The 22,605-nt window shown below is 42.3% G+C and overlaps 1 protein-coding gene and 1 pseudogene across 1 annotated transcript; both read left to right on the top strand.

Annotated features, from left to right (window-relative positions):
- The first annotated feature begins 11,267 nt into the window (after positions 1–11,267).
- On the top strand, positions 11,268–15,145 carry Cxcr4 (C-X-C motif chemokine receptor 4). The gene is made up of 2 exons (XM_005315834.3): positions 11,268–11,418; positions 13,552–15,145. Exons 1-2 carry the CDS (start codon positions 11,404–11,406, stop codon positions 14,593–14,595), a joined length of 1,059 nt encoding a protein of 352 aa, XP_005315891.1. The 5' UTR covers positions 11,268–11,403; the 3' UTR covers positions 14,596–15,145.
- Positions 14,830–21,948, top strand: LOC101971260 (small ribosomal subunit protein uS2-like; annotated as a pseudogene).
- The last annotated feature ends 657 nt before the right edge of the window (positions 21,949–22,605 follow it).

Genomic DNA, 22,605 nt, shown 5'->3' with positions numbered 1-22,605 from the left:
TGTCATTGTACTACACAAAAGCCCACAAGTCAGAGGCAGGCATTGCTTGAGAAACCCAAAGTCTGAAAAACAAAAAAAAGATAAGCCTTCAAACTTTCTCTAAACAACATCAACTCCCCTCCAAAATCGTCTCCCTTGACCTGCATTCATCACATCCTAACTGCAGTTAGAGACCCCCTGGCTTCCTCTTTCTTCCTCAGTCCCACATCAATGAGTCACCAGATGCTGATTCCCTAAGGTTTCTTCTGCCCATTAGCCTCCTTCTAACTCCCACCACTATGCAGCTAACCAGACCTTTATAACCTTCCACCCTAGTTACCAGATATTTTTCTATCTGGTCTATCCACTTCAGCTTTCTCCTTCCAATCCATTCACCACCCCACTTAAGACCAAATTAAAAAGCCTGTAATTCTGCTCAGATTATTCTCCCAATCAAAATCTTCACACTTTTCCTATGCCTTGATAGAACAATATGCAGACCTAGCCTTGTTTATAATTCCATCTCTGTTCTGGCCTCCATATACGTTACCAGACAGAACCCCAGCCTGTATTACAGACAACCAGCTGATCCCTGTTCATGACTGCAACTTTCTATTCATGCTTTCTTCCTTGAACTCTTTTCAAGTCAAAATCCTATCCATTCTTCATATGTATTTTCTTTGTGAAAGGAAGGCCTCTTCTTTCTCTCCTAGACCTTATGTGTACATTGCCCATCCTGCTCTGGCTCAAGTCACAGTTACTTATGTTCTTCTATTTATGTCCCATGCTAGACTTAAGTGTCTTGATACTGAATATCGTATGTTATTCATACAGTATCTTTCCCAGTACCTAGGGGAGTGCTGAACATCATTGGGACTCAAAATACTTTGTGGAAAGAAAGGGGAGAGGGAAGAAAAGAAAGATAAAAGGAAGGGAGGAAGGGAGCAAAAAAGAAAAGGCAGAAAGAAAGGGGAGGAAGAGAGGAGCGATCTAATGAAGAGACTTCAGAAATAAGAGGAGGAAATAAGAAGGGGCTAGTTAGCGCAGGAAGAGAAGCCACTGAAGAAGAAGACAGGTTGTGAAGATAAATGGGGAAAACCAAATACTATAGGTCTGATCCTGGGCAGCGTGAGAGTATGTGTACTAAATTTGCAAGGGATTTGCAAGGGAGAACCATGGAAACTTGCTTGCACCATCAGAGAACTTAACAGCAACCCTGATTTTATTCAGTGGCAGACAATCATCTTATTATCTCCCCCACCTTTCACAGCAGGGCTGAGGTTTTCAGGCCAAAGAATGGTCTCTGATTTATGAAGTCATAATGGGTAGAAGCTCACCTCATTTCATACTTATCTAGATTTAATTAAAGCATCTTATCTCTAATAATAATTAACTTTAACTGAACAATCATTCCACTTTACCAAGTAGCCATATGGATTACCCTGGATGGTCCTCAAATCAATCTTGGTAAGATAAATCGTTAATAGGATTACCAGAGAGTGGCCTTGCACTTCAGAATGTGATAAACTTCTGGTTGTGTGCTGTCATCTCCCTTGGCCCTCACTCATATCTCCATTACCTAAGTCACACTCAGGGAAACCCATCAACCCCAGTTTGAAGAACACAAGCCACTGCTTTATACTTCCAAGTCTTTGCCCATAGGGTTCTCTGGGTAGAATTTGCTTTTAGTCCTTCAGCAACTTCACCTCCAGAATCATGTCTTCTGAGGGGAGAATCAGAATAGCATCCACTGAGAGAATTTCTAGGGTTCTCCTTTGGAGATTGGGGATGACCATCAACAGACAGGCATGCCTGGTTTTTAGCAACTGCTTCTGTGGAAATTCTGGAAGATGAACCAGGACCTAAGAGATTATGGGACCCATACCATCACATCTGACCAGTGAAGAAATACAGACATGTGCATATACGTGCATATACGCTCTTTATCCAGTACACCCCACCCCAGCAACAGACAGAAGGGAGGGCTTACATAGTAAAACCCACTTCCCTCGCTCTCAGGAGAAAGAGGTGTTTACACTTAGAACAAAGTGGGACAGCAGACGGGTGGGGGAGAAACTCAGACTTGTATTGGCCTCTTTGTACCAATTTCTGGATGAATCCACTCCCCTATCTTTAGCTCCTTCTTCTACAGAATTCATTTAAGATGGGCATATTCCATTCACAGAGGGACACAATGGCATGGGGCCTGGAGACTGCCGATAACAGGTCTTGAGATCAGAGTATTCTATATGGTTCTCTCTGATTCGAGGTGGATGTGAACAAATTTTTCAAGAAGAAAATGAGATGTATAGCTTGAAAAAAATATATACTTAATGATGTACATTTTTTCCAAGGTACTAAGTATTGAACCCAGGGTGCTTTACCACTAATCTTTACCTCTACCCCCCCCCCTTTTTTTTTAAGAGAGAGTGGGGGAGAGAGAGAGAGAGAGAGAGAGAGAATGAGAGAAATTTCTTTAATATTTATTTCTCAGTTCTCGGCGGACACAACATCTTTGTATGTGGTGCTGAGGATTGAACCCGGGCTGCACGCATGCCATGCGAGCGCGCTACCGCTTGAGCCACATCCCCAGCCCACCTCTACCCCTTTTTGAGATAGGGCATCACCAAGTTTCTCACTGACTTTGAACTTGGAATCCTGGCTCAGCCTCCTGAGTAGCTGGGATTACAGGCATGCACCACTGCATCTGGCATGATGTACTTTTTAATATTTGGAAAGCAGTCTATTGTTTTCACAATACAAACTAGAAGAAGTAAGTAAAGTTAGCAAAACTCTCTTGACTGTCGGGGAATGGACAGCACAAATATCTTCTGTATATTTGTACTTTCAAAAAAGAGGCAAAGGACAACTCCTGGGACCGGTTACAAAGAGCATCAGTTAAATTTTTACAGATAGTATAAAAGAATGAAGGGGATCTTTGCTGACCAGGCACCAGGGAGCCTCTCTCACTTTCTAGGCCAGTCCTGGGACACTCAACCCCTGAACTCAAAGAAAGAAGCCTACATAGGAATGTGTGTGATGGTGTCTTAGTGAGCTTTCTCTTTTCTAGAATGGACGTTAGGAAATGGGGAAGGCAAATGACAAAGAAGAGAAAAATCAGGAGATGCTAGGGTCTCCACAAACTCAGAAGCATAAACTAGGGGATAGAGCACTTGCTTTTAAGAGGCTCTGGGTTCCATCCTCAGCATTGAAAAAGAACATTTTTTTTTTCAGAAGTACTAGAGAATTTGGATTTCTGGGGCAGCAATAAGTGTAAGTGTGTGGGCGTACATGTGTGCACACGTGTGTGAGAGAAATTGGGGAAGGTTTTGGTGGAAGGAGGTGGGTGGTTCTTTTTTTAGTCTGGCAAATTGTCAAACTGTGACAAAAACCTCAGCACACCCCATGGGTGAAAGGAATAGGAAAAAAAAATCCCTTCAAAAAAGTAACCAGCTGCCAAAACCCTAATGCTGAAGTGAAATTTTACCTGGGGTTGGAGGGGAACCTGTTCAGTCTAAAGGAGGTTCATTCCTAAATCAGGTTAGGGAGACACTTGACAAGGGAGCTGGGATACCCTCCCATTTTCTACCAATTGGACACACAAATAGAGACCAGCTCATGGAAAGGATTAATCCAAGTGGTTCAGAGTTGTTCCTAAAGTGTCTCTGTGGAAGTTGTTCTTTCTTCTCTGCCCCCCCCCAAGCAAGTCATAAACTATCCACATGTTAGCTGTCTCCCAAACCATAAAGAAACAACAGGGAGGACATAGGATCTTTGATGCCTGCTCAGACAGCAGAGCTGCCCCACCTGGCTTTCAAAGGTAAGAGGGGCCAGGGACAGTGGTAAGCAAAAATAACCCAAATAAACACAGCCCAGCGGGTGCCACATCGGATTAAACACCTGGATAAATGAGTTGTGGGGGAGGGGGAAATGAAGAAAACCGGAGACATGCCCCCCGTGGTATTTTTAAATGACAGTGAACCATTTTCCTTTCCTCTATTTAAAAATAAAGTGCTCCAACACAGAGCCATCCCCAGCTCACACAGATCTCAGGAAATTCCCTGAGCTTTTCAGGGGAGGGAATGACAGGGAAATCTAGATGATAAAGCAATATTGTCTCCAGGCAGCCACCAGCACCTGCTAAAAGGAAACCCATTTGAGTGTGTATTGTCAGATGACTTTTTAAGTTTTCATTTGAACCTGGTTTTGCCTAATATAACACAAAGCAAAGAGGGGGTTAACTTCATTCTTTATTAGCCTGCTTCCAACACTGCTACTTTCCTGCATATTTTTCTCCAAGGCAAGTATGTCTGAAAGTCTCAGGAAGCCTTAAAAAGTCTAGCACTAAATCTTTTGAGACACTTAATCCCTAAATCTTCCATGTTTGGAGATAATTTCCTTTATGAAAAGAAACCCTAACCTGGCCCAATTCCTCTCTCAAACTCACTAATGGAACAAAGAAGCCTCTCATTAGACTCATCTCTGTGGCTGCAGAAAAAAGTGTCTCAGAAAGAGCACGTTTTTGCTTTAGCCTCAGGATGGCTTTGGCTGTCGCCTTCTTTGGCTTCCTCTCCTGGCGTCTCATCCAGGCAAGCTCTAGCCTAGTTAGATCCAGTGGATAGCAAAGAGGAGAGCCAGGTGCCCAGGAGAAAGGAAGAGTTGTCTAGTGACTAGGGTTTGCCCAGCATAAAATAGGCTCTCTTTCCCCTGCTGGGCAAGACTTCCCTGGGAGTGTTAAGAGACTGGACCACCCACATGGTTTTGTTGAAGTTTTTCCTTACAGTGGTTGGAAGATAAGACCAAATGGCTCCAGAGGACTCCTTCCAACCCAAATCTGAGACTCTGTAACTACAGGAGGGGCTTTCGAGGCACGTATGAGAAACTCTTTATTACTTCTCTTTCCTTCCCTCATCACACATCTCTCTTCTGCTCTGCAATTAGAAGAAAGAACATTTCACACTTTATTTAAGGCTCCATTTCCCTTTACCTGACTTCTGTGGGTAATGATGGAGAAAGCCGTTTGCCTGGCTAATTAAAGCCCTCCACTGGCAGGAGAGATATTTTAGCAGCTGAGATCTGAACCTATATTTAATATAGATCATGTCTTTGAGCACTTATGTGTTCCACACTGTACTAAAGATTTTACATATATATTGTATTTAGTCCTCCAACAATCCAAAAAGTGAAATGCTACTGTTATCTAGATATTACAACAAAGGTGATAGATTTAGAGATACGCTTGCCCAGATCTACATTGGTAAACCATGTGCTGGTAAATAAGTTCTCAAAAAAAAAAAGCCTTAATTTATCACATTTGCTGATTTCCATGGTGTAATATTCCCACTGTGGTCAATTTTAAACTATCAACATGATGTTTCCAATTTTAGAGGTAAAAGAGTAGATACGTTAATGCCTGTATGAGCCAATGCAGTACCCCCATGCTCTGAATCACAGAGCTACACTGTCTGGGTTGCAATCCCTTCTACTGTCATTCCTCTTATTTAAAGAAAAGGATGAAGAGTGTATTTCTTGTTGAAGGATGTTATCCTACAATAGCTGAAAGGAGAAATCAGGCTTAGGGCAGAGGGTGTTGCTCAATGGTATAGTGCTTGCCTAGCATGTAGGAGATTCTGGGTTCGAATCCCAGGAGAGAGGGAAGGGAAGGGAAGGGAAGGGAAGGGAAGGGAAGGGGGGAGGGGGAGGGGGAGGGGGAGGGGGAGGGGGAGGGGGAGGGGGAGGGGGAGGGGGAGGGGAGGGGGAGGGGGAGGGGGAAGGGGAGGGGGGAGGGGGAAGGGGAAGGGGAAGGGGAAGGGAGAAAGAAAAACAGACCAAGCCCTCATGCATCAAGGTAGTAGATAAAGCAGAGAGCCAGGGATGGGAAAGGGGTTGAAGAAAATGAGTCACAGAGACTTTCTTAATTCTCTTTAGGGACCCAGACTTGAATTAGTCAGAAGCCACAGTGGAGGATCAATTCAGAAATCCAAAGTGACTAATTTCAATCTTAGAGATATGGGCACCCCACAAAGATTCTGAAGCCAGCTGTTGTCTATTTTCATTGCTGCCTATGTGTGTCTGTTCCTTTCATCATCTTACACTACCTTAGACCAGTATAAACTGAAAGTTTGTAGAGTTTTTGTGTTTGTTTTGAACCAATACTATTTACTTACTTTTTTTTTTTTTCTGATGCTAGGGATTGAACCCAGGGCCCAGTGCACACTAGGCAAGTAATGTACCATTGAGCCATGCCCTCAAACCGTGAACCAACATTTTTTAAGTTTATAGATTTCATATTTCAAAAAATCAGGACTTTCATTCTCTCTTCACCATGAGTGAAATTCCCACGTAATAATGGAAGGTAGTAGCTGCCACTTTTAGGCAAGGCATACATACACCTTCCAGTTAGCTACAGTCTCCACCACTTTCTATTGTCTCACTCATTTACAATATCTGCAGGTTTCCAAACTTTGTCACTTGTGTCTTAGATTTACAAGAGCTCCATAGCTTTAGATTCAGAAAACTGTCAGAACAGCCAGACATGAAGGCACATGCCTATAATCCGAGGCTGGGGAGGCTGATGATTGCAAGTTCAAGGCAGGCCTCAGCAACTTAGTGAGACCCTAAGCAACTTAGAGACACCATCTCAAAATAAAAATTAAAAAGGGCTGGGAATGTAGCTCAGGGCTGGGAATGTAGCCCAGATTCAATCCCCAGTACCAAAGGAAAGAAGAAGAAGGTGGAGGAGCAAAAAGAGGAGGAGGAGGAACAGGAAAAGGAGGAGGAGGAAAATAGGTCAAGCAAAATATTGCATGGATTCCCCTACACACACAGACACATACACACAAATAATTCCCACCTTGTCCTTCTGCCAATGTAATGCTCTTGGTAGACTTAAAACCCCTCTACATGATCAATCAGACCACCACATTTCTACAAGAACTGGGGCTCTGCCATGGGATGCGTAGTTCTCTTTAGAAAACCTTCTATCCACAGGGCTCTAAACGCTTCCTCTTGTTATATAGCTGCCTGAGGTCACCACCAATAAATTACTGGCTTAAGGAAAACAATGACAAGCCTTTTCCATGGAGAACAGGGTTTGTTCACTCAATTATTTCCTAAAGTCATGCCCTCTTTCCAGCTTGACACCATAATTTTTGAAGCAATAGCACTGAGTCTGTTTGGTGCTGTTCTTCACACCCACAAAGTCACACAGCACCTGCCACATGAGCACAGCAAAGTTTGAGAACAATTCTTCCTCCTGGCAGTGGAATTAGTGAAGTAATGATCATTGCATTGCTAATTAAGTGGCTGCTTTGTTAAAATGACTTACCAGGGTGACTCTAAATTGGCTATATTTGTTTACCAGCCTAGCTTTTTTTCTTTGGGTAGGAAATTATGTTGACTGCTCCTGACTGCTATAAAACTTTGAAAGAAATCACAAATAGTCTCATTTTACTGAAAGCAAACCTTTTAGAAATTTAAGATGTGATTGAAATAACTCCAAGAAAACCAGTAATAATTTTCCTAAATTGGTATAGAGCTGCTTAAGTTCTAAGGCTTAAGTTTCTTTTCCAAAGTCATTTTCCACCTGTAAGTGTTGGAGACAGAAGGCATTAGAGAAGGAGTGGGCTGGGTGTGGTCAGGCAGGAGACCATTTCACTTAACACCGCCTTGCAAATAGTTGACATTTGATAGCATTGTCTCTTTGAGATTTGTATCCTATTGCTAGAATTACATGACCCTTGGGGAAAACAGGCTTGCTTTCTCTTTTTCTTTTCTTTTTTTTTTTTTAATTACTTGGGAAAACATTAACTTTATCCCTTTGAGTATCCCCTACAACCATCAAGGAAGTTTGTACTACTTTTTCTCTTTCAGAAACAAAAGCTATCAAACATTTTAAAAAGAGATTGGAAGGGTCTGTGAGAGGACAGGAGGATGCTATATATTCTTCAGGCCTTTAAGATCCCTGTCTCCTGCCATCCACCTTCAGGAAGAGGACTGTCCCTAAGCTATCTTCTGTCTCTGACCTGAAGCCGATTTTGGAACAGAGTACAGCTTTCTGTCAAACACATAAGTACACATAGACTTACACATGAATCAACCAGCTACAGAGAGAGCAACAGGAGGTGGCAGGATGCTTGCCACCATGTCACTTGATTTGCAAGCATCTCCTCCAAACCATGGCCAAGGCTAGTAATTCCCTGGGCTAAAGCCAACTTGAGAACTTGGGGACACTGCCAAAGCCCTGACAGCCCCTAAGCCTGGATCTGTTCTCAGAGCCACATAGGAAAGAATATTTAGGGGAGAGGAATAAAGACATACATGCATTTAAAAGTTGGATTACTTCACAAGAGATGCCACTTAAGCACTAGGTAAGTAAATGTCAAGTGACCTTCCAGAGGATGCAGCTTTCAGAGGGTAAATTGCAATGGCCAGAAAAAGGGAGACATTGTAATGGAGTGGAACAAGCCGGAGCTCTGGAGCCAGACAGACTGAATACAGATCCTCACTGTGTGGTCACATGCAAGTTGCTCATCCTCTCCAGACCTTATTTTCTTTACCTAAGGAAGAGAAGTAATGGCACCTGCCTTACAGAATTGTTGAGGAGATTATCTGGGGTTGGTTGCACTTAACAAGCAATCAATGTTTGAGTTTTGTTTGTTTTTTAAAGTATATCACAGAATACTGAAAACAGCGGTTTAGGTAAGATTAACGGGGAGAAAACAAGGAGGACTATCACATCTAGTGAATACTTTAGGAAGTAGAAAGGTATGAGAAAGGAGGCATTCTGATTCCTTTTTTTTCTTTTTTGTTAAAATTTATTGACATTTTTCTGAATATGAAAATGCTTCATCACTATTTTAGAAAAAATGGAGAGTGTTAAAATGCAAGGAAGAAAGTAAAAAATCAAATATAATTATCTAGCCAATGAAGCTTCCAATAAATATTTCATTTTTTATCCTATCTTTTCCTAAATGTGTATTTTAACAAAATTGAGATTACGATATATACACAGTTTGGAATCCTGCTTTTGGCACTTATTGTTTCATATTTTCCCATGTTATTAAAAATTCTTCACAACATTATCTGCAGTGTCCACAGGGAATTTCATATATAGATGTACCAAAATCTCAACTATCCACCAACAATGGACTTATGGTATTGTTCAGATATTTCACTATTATTAATGGTCATAAGTTAATTATTAACTATTATTAATGTGGTATAAGTCTTTCTTCCTTAGGATAAATTTCTATAGGTGAAATTACTGACCTAAGGTTCCTGCTGAATACAAAATACTTTTCACTGAGTATTTTCCCAACCCACACTTCTACCAGTAGTTAGAGATAGAGACAGCTGCTCTTTTCAAAGCCCAAAGCCAAATATTATCTTTGAAAGAAAAAAATTTTGGCTAATTTATAGTCACTAAATAGCATTTCATTGTTCTTTTGTTTCCTCTTATCTTAAAATGATCCTTAAAAGGAGCGTTCAGATAAACGCAGACTTCTTTTGTCTGCAAACAATCAACAAATATTTATTATTCAAATCATTCCACTAGGGATATATCCTCTCTTCCTTTGGGGGCAAGTTTGAGAGATTCCACCTTTCAGATTTTTGCCATTGTGAAGAATGGATTTTGGAGATACAACACAGCTGTCATTCCAGGATAAAACATACTGATCCCGTCACTACAAAGTTTCCCAAAACGGATCTTCTGCCTGTCCTAACTAGCTTATGAAAATAAGAAAATCCTGAAGTTGTGTTTAGACGTTTTAATAAAAGTGCTTTTGAGTTTTTGTATGTCATTTGGAGGGTTTTGAGAATTCCACCTGACCCCCAATATCAGCTTTCCTGTATCTGCTAAAATGCAGTGTACAGGGAAACCTTCAAAGGCAAACATTAGGGAGCCGGCCCTTACAAAAGAAGAAAATCATGCTCAGTAGAGAAAAGGGTCTCAGTCTCCCGAAACACTTCTAAACCGAAAGCTTTTCCTTTGATAAAGCAAAGGTGGGGTACTGCTCAGGGTCCACTCTGGACAAATCCTCTCCTTAGGGCTGTCCCAAGATAGGAGGATGCGATCTGGGGTCCGTGCCGTCGCGCAACCAGAGGTCTCGGGATAGGAAGCTCCTACCTGGGAACCAGCTAGGACTCCTGCGGTCCCGTCCCTCCGTGTGCAGTCGCACTGATTCTCAGCCCCGCCCCTCCCTCGCTCCCCGCCGCGCCCGGGCGAGACGCAGGCGGGAAGTGGCGAGGGGCTGGAAATTTATGTCTGGACGCCTACTGCAAACCCCAGCCCGTCTGGGGCTGCTTTAACGGTCCTATCCCCGCCCCGCCCCTCAACCTAATTTCTCGTTTGTGCTAAAGCTGTTCTCCGCACACAACCGTGGAAGACAACGGATGCGGCGCGGAAACCTGGTTCCGTCCAGGCTTTGAATCCCAAGGCACTTCTTCTCTGCGGCCGGTCTTCAGTTTCCAAGGATGCTCCCCCTCCCCGGCACGTGGCACACAGTCGGCCCTTTGTGCATAATCTGTTGACTAAATGCATCTCTGTGATGTTACCATCCACACGTTTTAAGAGAATGAGCAAGTGATTCTAAATTCCTTGTGATGTTACAGAAAGTCCCAATCGCCAAACACTTTTAATAATCCCACACACAAAAATATTATTCATGAATTGGTTGCCACTATTGTGAATTTCCTCCCAGGAACACACTTCTACTTCTCTGTTAGTCTCAAGAATTGTATCAAATCCTATCTGCTTCTGAAAGGTGTTTCCTGATTACTTACGCCTGACCCTGATGTAATTACTATGATTATTCACATAAAGTTACACACAGTTTTGCTGCGAAGCACCTTTACAAAAATCTGCCGAATGGACAGCATCTGCTGAAAGAGCGGGGAATGGAGTCAGACGCTCGGCCCCGTTTTCAACATTGCCGCCTACTGGTTGGGTTACTATCGTAAGTCACTTCCCCTCTCTGGACCTCAGTGTCTCCATCTGTAGCATTTCCAGGTCTGGATTCCATCCACGTGAATGAGAATTGTCGCACTCATCACGCAGAGATGCGTCTCACGGTCGCACTTCCCGCCTCCCTCCAGACGCATAAGGCTTTCCCCCAAATTCGGGGACTTTCTACCCTAATCTGGACTTTCAAAAGTGACCATCGGTGATCCACTACGGCTCTGGAGCTCCCCAAGCAGCTCACCCCTAAGCCCCGCCTCTCCGTCCTCCTCTTGGTTGCCAGTCCTTCTCCCCAAACACGCCCCCCCCCTTAACTGCGCATGCGCTGTTTAGCGAGCGTGTTTTTATAAAAGTCCGGCTTCGGCCAGAAACTTCAATCTGTTGGCTGTTGCAGCAGGTAGCAAAGTGACCCTGAGGACCTGAGTTCTCCCGTGGCTTCTGCGACTGGAGAAGGAGCGGCTACCATGGAAGGGATCAGTGTAAGTCCAGTTCCAACCTTTGTGCTAAACGTACAGACGCTTGAACTTAGAGCTCAGCCGCTCTCGGAGCGGGCAGAAGGGATCAGAACATTGGATCTGTCCATGCCCCAAAGAAGGGACATGGAAAGAAATTTTCAGGACTATGGCTATGTGGTGGGTTAAGATTGGAATTTCTTTTTTTTTTTCCCCAGAAAGTTGAGGGGAAAAAATTGAAATGAGGGTTCATGCGGCTGCATGTGTCTCCCCCTTGAGTCCTGCGGCGCACGCTGTTTGCAAACATAACATTTTGCCCAAGTGCAGGGAAGGCGCGCGCTTTGCCCCAGTATTCAGAACCTTGGTCTCTTCCTCCCAGGAAAGTGGGTGTCTTGGAGCGAGTTACATTATCTGAACCTAGAGGCAGGGGTCAGCGCTCCTGGGCTGGTTTTCCAGAAGTATTCTTCGTCCTAGGTTAACGTCGAGCACAAGCTCTTGGGGACTGTTTCTTGTCTTTGGGCGCACATTAGCTTAACTCCGTGCAGCCAGCAGAGGTGTGCCAGACTCGGGCACAGTGGGCAGACGGCGGGAAAGTCGGGCAGGCGCATTGCGCTGCTTGCTTGAGGGGTCAAAGCTGTGGCAGCAGCCGGGAGGTGGTTGGGAGTTATCCGCACGCACCCCTTGGGATTGAGAAAAAAGGTGCGGTGCCCGAAGCGCTTCGCTTGCCCCTAGTGGGGCCTCGAAGTTTGGGAGTTTGGGATTGTGCAGAGGTCGAAGGAGGCAGGCACATAGAACTTCTGGCCCCGAGGTGTGTGCAGCAGGCACTGAAGTAGCAGGGGTATTGGGACAGCACCTGGGCTGCCTGGTCTCCCGGGCGAAGAACAGGTGCGAGCGGGGAGACCGTTTGGCTGTCTTCTAACCTATTGCGTCGCGTAACCGTCGGTGGTTTCCTGAAGCCTTTTGAAACCTCCTTGCCTGGGAGGCTTTTCATTTCCTCCCGCGGCGCGCAATTCAAAGGAGCTCACCACGGAGCCGCCCAATCTCTCTTTAGCACCCTGAGGGGCAAGCCTGGCCGCACAACCAGGCGGAACCCCTGGAGCCGCTACCAGCCTGTTGTGGATGTGGGTGTGGTGGGCAGCGGCACGGCTGTGGTGGGGCGGGGTGATCCGACCCCTGGTAAACCCAATGCCTGGAGGCTTCCAACTGCCCCCTTCCGACCCCTTCAACTGGATCGGTGGCAGGGTGGAAAGTGATCTGGGAGAGTGAGGAAATGAAACTTGGGGCGCGGACCACGAGTGCAGACCCCGTGACTTTCCCCACCCAGGAAAATGCCGCGCTCCCTAACGTCTCAAACGCGCCAAGTAATAAACACGAGGATGGCAAAAGAGGCCCACGCCCCCAAGGAGCGTCGGTTTGGACTGAGGGGGTGCCATTTGCGCGTTTCTGACAATTTCTCTCAATACTTCAAGCCCTAAAAGACCCCGCTTTAATGCCGCAGTCTCCTTCTCCACTACGTGTTGCTTGAAGCGCAGAATGGTTTGTATTTAGACCGGCGTGGGAAAAACAATATTTTGCGTTTTAAAAGAATAAAAGACTTCAGGATTGTGAAGCCCCCTCCCTCCCCCGTCTGTTCCTTCATCCCCTCTGGCCTCTTTTTGGCTAATCTTCATACAAAAAGTTAATCCCAGCTCCTCCAGCAACCCTAGATTCTACACCCACATTGCCCCCACCCCATGCTGCCTGGGAGTGGCCTCTTTGTGTGTATGTTTGGTGTGTGTTTTTTTTTCTCTCTCCCTTGTACTTTTTTTTTTCCTTTCCTCTAGTGGGCGGGGTAGAAGAGTTAGCCAAGATGTGACTTTGAAACCCTCAGTCTCAGCGCCCTTTTGTTCTAAACAAAGAATCTTGTAATTGGTTCCACTAAAGAGGGATATAATGAAGTAACTATGGGGAAGATGGGGAGTATGGCTGTAGGATTTTATAATTCTCTTGGGCCTTTCCCCAGTACTTTAGAATTTCCTGAAGAAGGCTGACCTGGGTGTATATATATATATATGCACACACAAGAAATTGTTTGCTTTTAATACCCAGAAACATTTTTTTTAAACTTGGGTAGTGTCTGCTGACCTTGGAAGTGAATGTGTACCCTTGCCTCTTTTGCAGATATACACCTCAGATAACTACTCGGAGGAATTGGGCTCAGGGGACTATGATTCTATAAAGGAACCCTGCTTCCGAGAGGAAAGTGCCCATTTCAACCGTATCTTCCTGCCCACCATCTACTCCATCATCTTTTTGACTGGCATTGTGGGCAACGGATTGGTGATCCTGGTCATGGGTTACCAGAAGAAATTGAGAAGCATGACGGACAAGTACCGGCTGCATCTGTCAGTGGCCGACCTCCTTTTTGTCATCACACTTCCATTCTGGGCTGTTGATGCTGTGGCAAATTGGTACTTTGGGAAATTTCTATGCAAAGCAGTCCATGTCATCTATACTGTCAACCTGTATAGTAGTGTCCTCATCCTGGCCTTTATCAGTCTGGACCGATACCTGGCCATTGTTCATGCCACCAATAGTCAGAGGCCAAGAAAGCTGTTGGCTGAAAAGGCGGTGTATGTTGGCGTCTGGATCCCTGCTCTCCTGCTAACTATTCCTGATTTAATCTTTGCCAATATCAGTGAGGCAGAAGGGAAATATATCTGTGACCGCTTTTACCCCAATGACTTGTGGGTAGTTGTATTCCAGTTTCAGCACATCATGGTTGGCCTTATCCTGCCTGGTATTGTCATCCTGTCCTGCTATTGCATTATCATCTCTAAGCTGTCACACTCCAAGGGCCACCAGAAGCGCAAAGCACTCAAGACCACCGTCATCCTCATCCTGGCTTTCTTTGCCTGCTGGCTGCCCTACTACATTGGGATCAGTATCGACTCTTTCATTCTTCTAGAAATCATCAAACAAGGATGTGAATTTGAGAACACTGTGCACAAGTGGATTTCCATCACTGAGGCCCTTGCATTTTTCCACTGTTGCCTGAATCCCATCCTCTATGCCTTCCTTGGAGCCAAATTTAAAACCTCAGCCCAGCATGCACTCACCTCTGTGAGCAGAGGGTCCAGCCTCAAGATTCTCTCCAAAGGCAAACGAGGTGGACATTCTTCTGTTTCAACTGAGTCTGAGTCTTCAAGTTTTCACTCCAGCTAACGTTGATGTAAAAGACTTTTTTTTTATATGAAAAAGAACTTTTTTTTAAGTTACACGTTTTTCAGATATAAAAGACTGACCAATACTGTACAGTTTTTATTGACTGTTGGATTTTTGTCTTGTGTTTTTTAGTTTTTGTGAGGTTTAATTGACTTATTTATATAAATATTTTTTTGTTTGTTTCATGTTAATGAGTGTCTAGGCAGGACCTGTGGCCAAGTTCTTAGTTGCTGTATGTCTGGTTGTAAGACTTTAGAAAAGGGAACTGAACATTCTAGAGTGTGTAGTGAATCACGTAAAGCTAGAAATTATCCTCAGCTGTTTGTGCATAAATAATCTTTCCATTCCAGTGGAACATCTTTTTTTTCCTCCCCTTTTCTTAAGTTTTTTGGTTACACTGTGTGATTTTGCTCTAGAAGACAGCACTTATAACCAAAGTCTTAAGTGGTATAGAAATGCTGGTTTTTCAGTTTTCAGGAATGGGTTGATTTCAGCACCTACAATGTACAGTCTTGTATTAAGTTGTTAATAAAAGTACATGATAAACTTCCTTGGTGTTTTGTTCTGGTTTCTGTTAACATCCCCTTGGTTGGCAGAAGACAAAAATAATAGACATGTTTATGGCATACCAAATACAAGCAAAGGTATTTTTCTGGTAATATTTTACTTACACTTATCTATAATAGTTTCTGCTTCTGTTATTACTTAACATTTTATAGAGGAGGAAACTGAGGCACAGAAAGCCTAAATAACTTGTTCCAAGGCATGTGATTATTAGCAGAGCCAATATTTCATACCAGGTAAGGTCTCTTAAGTCATCCAAAGCTGTAACCACGATTTCAACTCCAATGGAAGTCTGGAAATGTTCATCCAGTGCCCATTCTTATTAAAGATCATCTTTCAGAAGGATATGTGCATGTGAAGAAGGAATAGCATGCAGTAGTGTTTGGATTTTACTGCTGCTTTCCCCTTGTGTAATCCAGGTCAGGGGCATGCTCTTCTCATCTAACCCTTTCTGTATAGATGCCATCACTCCCTTTTTACAGAGGAGGGAAATGAGGTTCAGAGACTTTCCAGAACTCGAATTTTTAACAGGTAGAGCCAAGAGCTGATCCTACTTAACTGTTCCAGCTTTTGCTCTTAACCATTAACCACTATTGTCCCCCAGAACACCTGGTCATATTTCAACTGAATTATTATTGAAAATAAGGCCAAAAGTGAATGTTTTCTTCATAAAATTAACCATGCCCAAAATACCCTTCTTGCAATATCTCCTATGCAAATTCTAACACTTTTTTATTCTTCATCTATTGCAACATCTCATACCTCCTTTGAAAGGCTCAGCCAAGCAGCTAAAAGTTAGTATTGGTGCTTTTTAAAGCACAAAATAAAGGTCTACTGAAGCAAGCTCCTCATTGCCCATATTTTGCACAAGATTTTGGAGTCTTATGTAATATCACTGTAGCTATTTACACTACCATTGTGCAAGCCACAGGCTCTTGAGTAAATTTCACCTCCGGTCTCCAGTTTAAGATAATTTCCAGACTGTAGTGGCCATACCTACCTCACTTTGGAACAGAGTGCTCCAGGCATGCACTCAGAAAATGAGTGGGATATAATTAAGGCAATACTTGGTCGACTTGTGGTAATTGTTTCTGGCAAAGAAAATCCATTTTGGAGGAAAAATTGCAATGCCTTATGTTTCTAAAGCAAATCACATTTGTTCAAGACAAATTATAGATCCTGTGAAGGGAAATAACTTAATTACTTAAAATAGAATCTAATTTGGCTATACATTTTTGCTGCAGTCTATGGAACTGGGATAATTCAGACTGGTATTCCTATTCCACTTGAGAACACAATTAGATTTGAGATAGGAAATTATCTTGAGGTTTCTTGGTTTTCCCTAGGAAGCCTAATTGGATCACCCTTCATTTAAGCATAGTTTTAGATGTACTCTCTCAAAGGCTCAGTCTTAAAGCCATGACCACTGTGACAGACTTCACTTGAACCTTCGCTATAAATATTTATTCTCTGAGAGACAATAAAAGAAATCCTTGGAAGGAATTCCTTTTCTTTCTCATCTTGGCTTGAAAACCTTCTTACCCCAAATTCCTCTCCTTTGCCGTGGAGTCACAACAAAAGGAACTGAGCCGAAACAAAATTCCCAGTGTCACCAGTCTTAATGGATATTTCATTCTCCCTTGGAACAAAGGTGGGATAGCTCTTTTTCAAAAGGGGGGGAAAAAAAGCTTTGGCTCTCTCCCTGCACCAAAAGGCTCTCCCCACCCCCATTCTATCCCTGGCCTGCTATGATCAGAGTAGCTCCAAAGCCTTCCCTATGTGGTAGTTTGTCTGACAATGCAGGGAAAGCCAGTTGGTTAGCCACCCTCTCATGAAGTAGGTGATTGTTCCTTCTCCTCTACCCCTGTGAATGGGGCCCTTGAAGGTCAGTAATGTAGATGCAATTGTATAATGAAAACTAAAATATTTAAATTGTATGCATGCCAATAATGGCATAGATATGACATCTGACTTGTTAATAACATTAAGTCAGTAACTAGGGAGGAATGTGAATGATTTTATCTTGAATAACTTTTGTTTTCTTAAACTGCCACTTGGCAATTTATCTCCCTTATTGTGGGCTTCCCAGCTCCTTTTGTGGCTATGTTAAAATAATGATTCCAGGGTGTTCTTTTAAGAAAACGCAGGCTTTGTTTTAATAATCAAACTAATTGTCTGTGACTTTCTTCTGGCGTATCATCAGACATTAAATAAAGACTCCCGAAATAATTGAATTTCATTGTTCCCAGATAATACTTATTAAGGAGGGGCAAGGAACCCTCAAAACAAAATCCAAATTACTTTGGGACACAATCCAGTATGCCCTAAAAGAAATGCAGCATTGCAGCCTGGCATCATAAGGATTTGCCCAGCCCACTTTAAAGCCGTCTTCCACCTGGCTACCAATGTGCCTAAGCCTCTTAGTGCCAGAGAGATCCACAAGTAGCCAGATGAATGACTTTTCTGAGAGCACAGCCTAAGAGAGATGTTAGTGCCTCATGGATCAATAAAGTCGTTGAAATGAATTCTTTAAAAGCAATGGTCCTCAACTGGGGCAATTTTCCCCCCAGGGAACATTTGGTAAGGTCTGGAAACATGGGCACTACAGATGAGGTGCTACTAGCATCTAGTATACAGGGGCCAGAGATGCTGCTAAATATCCTACAAAACTGAGGACAGCATCCACAACAAAGAATCATCTATAGTAGTGCTCAAAGTTGAGAACCCTTTTTTTAAGGTTACAGTGATTATCAAAATAAAGATACCTCCAGGCTAGTTGTGGTAGTATGCACCTGTAATCCCAGCCACTTGGGAAGCTAAGACAGAAGGATTACAAGTTTGAGTTCAGCCTTGGCAACTTAATGAGAACTTGTCTCAAAATAAAATTTAAAAAGAGTTTGGGTTGTAGATCAGTGATAGAGGGCCCCAGCAACACACACACACACACACAAACACACACACACACACACACACACACATCAGTATAATTCTGGAAAATAACATGAATCCACAAAGAGCTTGAATCTGCCATGGTATAAATGTTTATATCCTACCAAAATTCCTATGTTGAAATCTTAACTTCCAAGATGAAGGTATTACAAGGTAGGGCCTTTGGGAAGTGATTAGGTCATAAGGGCATAGCCCTCATCATTGGGATTAGTACCCTTAGAAAAGATACCCCAGAAACCCAGTTAGCCCCTTCCACCATGTGAGAATGTGACTTCAAGGCACCATCTATGAACCTGAAAGCAGTCCCTCACCAGGTCTCCTCTATTTCTTGAAAGGCTGCTGCCTCCCATGCTAGGAAACTATCCCACACAGGACAATAAATGCTAAAAGAGTGACGGCTAAAGATTCTCTGATTCCCTTCAAGTTTCTTTAATGTTTACTCATTTAATCCTCATCAGTGCCTGTGACTCAATTTGGAACACTTCCCGTTTTTCTCCTTTTATTTAAAAAATAAACAAGGAATGATGAGGTACCAGCCCATCGTTCCATTGTCTGCAATTGACTCGGATTAATTTAAATCAATCCTATTAAGTCCAACAATTAAAATCTTCTAAATCATCTGAAAAGTCCTTTCAAGTGAAAATGCAAGTTGATTACAGGCCGAGTTGAGGGATCCACAATGTTCAAGGGGCTCAGACGAAAGCATTTTTCAAAATCAGACAAACAAAGGTGTCTGTACCAGGTGTGAAATGTTTATCTGGCAGAAGTAGTCGACGATTAAATTCATTTACATATTACAGTTCAACTAACCAGAACCCAACTCATCAACACTGTAAATTAAAAGGAATTACTTCCTCATATTTGACTCTGACGGAAAGAAAGTAATACATACTGAGAGCCATTACATCTCACGCACTAACGTACTCAGATTACAAGAGCTTCTGCCAGTTAGATATTGCTCTTTCCACTTTTAGGCAAGGATGCTATCAAAAAAGTTAAACTATAAATAAAGTGCTATGCTTTTTACTCTATGCACATTACAAATAACATTAAAACAGAACCTCTAAATTCTAGGGCATACCTTAAAGTGCTCTATATATTTAGTCCAAATTTCTCTTTTCTATTTCCAGGTCAAATCCTATGTGATAACATTAATAGTTATCATGTACCTTGAGGAATTTCTATACACCAAGCACTTTGATTATTCATTATTCAATAACTGTTACATAGTACTATTATTTGCCTATTATAGATGGGGAAACTGACTCATAGAAGTGGCTTAAATTTGACCGGTTATCACATATTTAATGAATGATAAAGCCTGGATTTTAACCCAGGCAGTCTTACACCCAAGTTAGACCCTTTAAGCACTAGAGGGACTTTATTAATTGCTATGGTGTTAAACAATATTCAGCATAATAACCACAATGTCAGAAGGATCCTTCATACTCTTCAATACTCTTCAACGTTGAATACTAGACACTCACCTGATGTACAAAGAAGACACCAACATTTTAGAAAGAGTTTCACTATTAACAGTTGTAATAAAAAGGAGTTCAGCTGAACCTGATACCCTGTGCCTTGCACACAGTAGGAGTTCAAAATATTTTGTTGAATGAACAAATGACTTCCATAAATTTCTATTTCTGAGCACACCATTCTCTAAGCATTCTAATTCATGTTTGCATGTATGATTTGGCTTCCTTCATTCTTTCACAATCATTTATTAAACAATACTCTGGACCAGGCAGGTATGAAAGCTGTTCACAATAAGTGGAAGGTGTAGTTCTTTAATATTCTAGATATGCCTGAAAATTAGCTAAACAACTTTCAGACTTTTAATTTTCAACATTTTAAGAAATCAAAGTTTCTACCCAGTTTCCAGTTTCCAATTCAATCTTCCTATTACTGTTGACCTTCCATCCCCGTAGATTCCACATCCACAGATTCAACCAACTGCAGATTAAAGATATTCAGGCTCTCCATGTCACCCAAGAAGGATTCATATGGCAGCATCCTTAATTCCTGCTGTGACTTAAAGGGAAACTGTCACAATATCAGAGCCCTTAATGTCCTGCAAATGAAGGAGGAGGATGTTCTCAAATTCCTTGCAGCATGAACCCACTTGGGTGGCACCCATCTTGATTTCCTAATGGAACGATATGTCTCCAAAAGGAAAAATGATGGCAGCTACATCATAAATCTGAAGAGGATCTGAGAGAAGCTTCTGCTGGCAGCTCATGCCATTATTGCCACTGAAAACCTTGTTGATCTTCTCCAGCAATTAGGAAAAATGCAAACTACACTAAGATTTCATCTCACTCCAGTCAGATTGGCAACAATCAAGAACATGAATAATAATAAATGCTGTTGAAAAAATGTATACTCTTACATTGTAGGAAAAAAAAAAGTACACTCACATTGTTGCTGGGACTGCAAATTAATACAACCACTCTGGAGAGCAGTGTGGAGATTCCTCAAAAAACTAAGGATGGAACCACCATATGACCCAGCTACCCCAGTCTTCAGTATTTTCCTAAAATAACAAAATTCAGCATATTATAGCAATACAGTCACCTCAATGTTTGTAGCAGCACAATTCACAACAGCCAGTTATGGAATCAACCAGATGCCCAGCAATAGATGAATAGATTAAGAAAATATACATACACAATGGAGTTTTGCTCAACCTAAAGAACAATAAAATAATGGCATTTGCTGGTAAGTGGACATAAATGGAAAAAAAAATCATGCTAAGTGGAATAAACCAGGCTCAGAAAATAAAGGGTGGATTGTATGTGGAAGCTAGAGCAAAACAAAGGAAAGAAGGCAGTTAGGGAGGGGATCAGATATCATAAAGATACAGGGAAGATCAGTAGAGTAATGAGAAAACAGAAGTGAGGGAGGAAGGAAGGGGAAGATAAATGAAATGAATTTAACAAAATCATGTGATAATTATATATAAAGCTACCAAAGGGAATTTCACCTTTACATATATAAACGAAACTTCTTTTCATACATATATATATTGTATATGTAAATACATATTTTATATATGTATGTATATGTGTGTTGTATGTATATATATATATGTATTAAAGGAAGTTTAGTAGAGTACAGGAGGGAGGCAGGGGGAGAATGGAGAGGAGGGAAAGCACAGGAGGGCAGGAATGGGGATTGAAATCAAAATCCTTGCATGCATGATGTTGTCAAAATGAACCCAAATACTATGTATAGTTATAATGCTCTAGTTAAAAGAAAGAAAGAAAACCCTGCTGATGTCAGTGTCATATCCCTCAGGAATACTGGCCTGAGGGCTATGCTGAAGCTTACAGCTGCCATGGGATCCACTCCTATTGCTGGCCCCTTCACTCTGAAACCTTAACTAACCAGATCCAGGGAGCCTTCCAGGCTGACCACCAGCCTTTCACAGAAGCGTCTTATGTCAATCTTCCTACTATTGCTCTGGATAACACAGAATCTCCTCTACGCTACATGAACACTGCCATTCCGGGCACAAGGGAGCTCACTAGGTGGGCCCGAGAAGTTCTGTGCATGTGTGAGCACCCTTGGGAGGTCAAGCCTGATCTCTACACCGACAGAGATACTTAAGAGATTGTAAAGGAAGAGCAGGCTACTGCTGAAAAAGTTCTGACCAAGGGTGAATGGACCACTCCTGAGTTCATGCTACTCAATTTGCTGTTGCAGGCTAGTCTGAAGGCACATGCAAGGTGCCTTCTGTGCCTATCCAGCAGTTCCCAGCCCCCCATCAAAGACTGATCTGCAGCTCCCACTGTTCAGGCCACTGAGTGGGTAGGAACAACCACCATGTGGTCTTGAGTTATGCTTCTGCAGACACTTAAGCAAAATGGAAATAAAGTTACAGAAAATAAACTCCAGTTTCTAAACAAATTTAAAAATAAATAAATAAATATTCAGAAAGACAATTGTATCTGTGCCGAACAACTGCAGGCTTTTCTTATTTATTCCCTAAATAACACAAATAACAACTGTTTAAATAGCATTCATATTATATTTGGTAACATAAATAATCTAGAGATGATTTAAATTATAAGAGAGGCCAGGTGTGGTGGTGTGTGTTTGTAATCATAGCTACTCAGGAAGCCAAGGCAGAAGGATAATAAGTTTGAGGACAGCCGGGGAAACTTACCAAGAGTCTGTCTCAAAATGAAATTTAAAAGCCTGGAGATATAGCTCAGTGGTTGAGCAGTTACCTAGCATGTGGGAAGCCCTGGGTTCAATCCCCAGTACAGTAATAAAAATAGAAGCAAAATAAAGTATAAGAGAGGAAAACATAAGAAATAAAACCAAGAATCAATAAGTGGAATGCCATCAAACTGAAAAGCTTCCACACAGCAAAGGAAATGATTAAGAACATGAAGAAAGAGCCTACAGAAGGGGAGAAAATCTTGGCCACCTACTCCTCCAACAGGGAATGAATATCCAAAATATACAAAGATCTCAAAAAACAAACAG

Source organism: Ictidomys tridecemlineatus, chromosome 7 (assembly GCF_052094955.1).
Source record: "Ictidomys tridecemlineatus isolate mIctTri1 chromosome 7, mIctTri1.hap1, whole genome shotgun sequence".
Taxonomy (NCBI): Eukaryota; Metazoa; Chordata; class Mammalia; order Rodentia; family Sciuridae; genus Ictidomys; species Ictidomys tridecemlineatus.
This window is presented reverse-complemented; position numbering and strand designations above follow the sequence as displayed.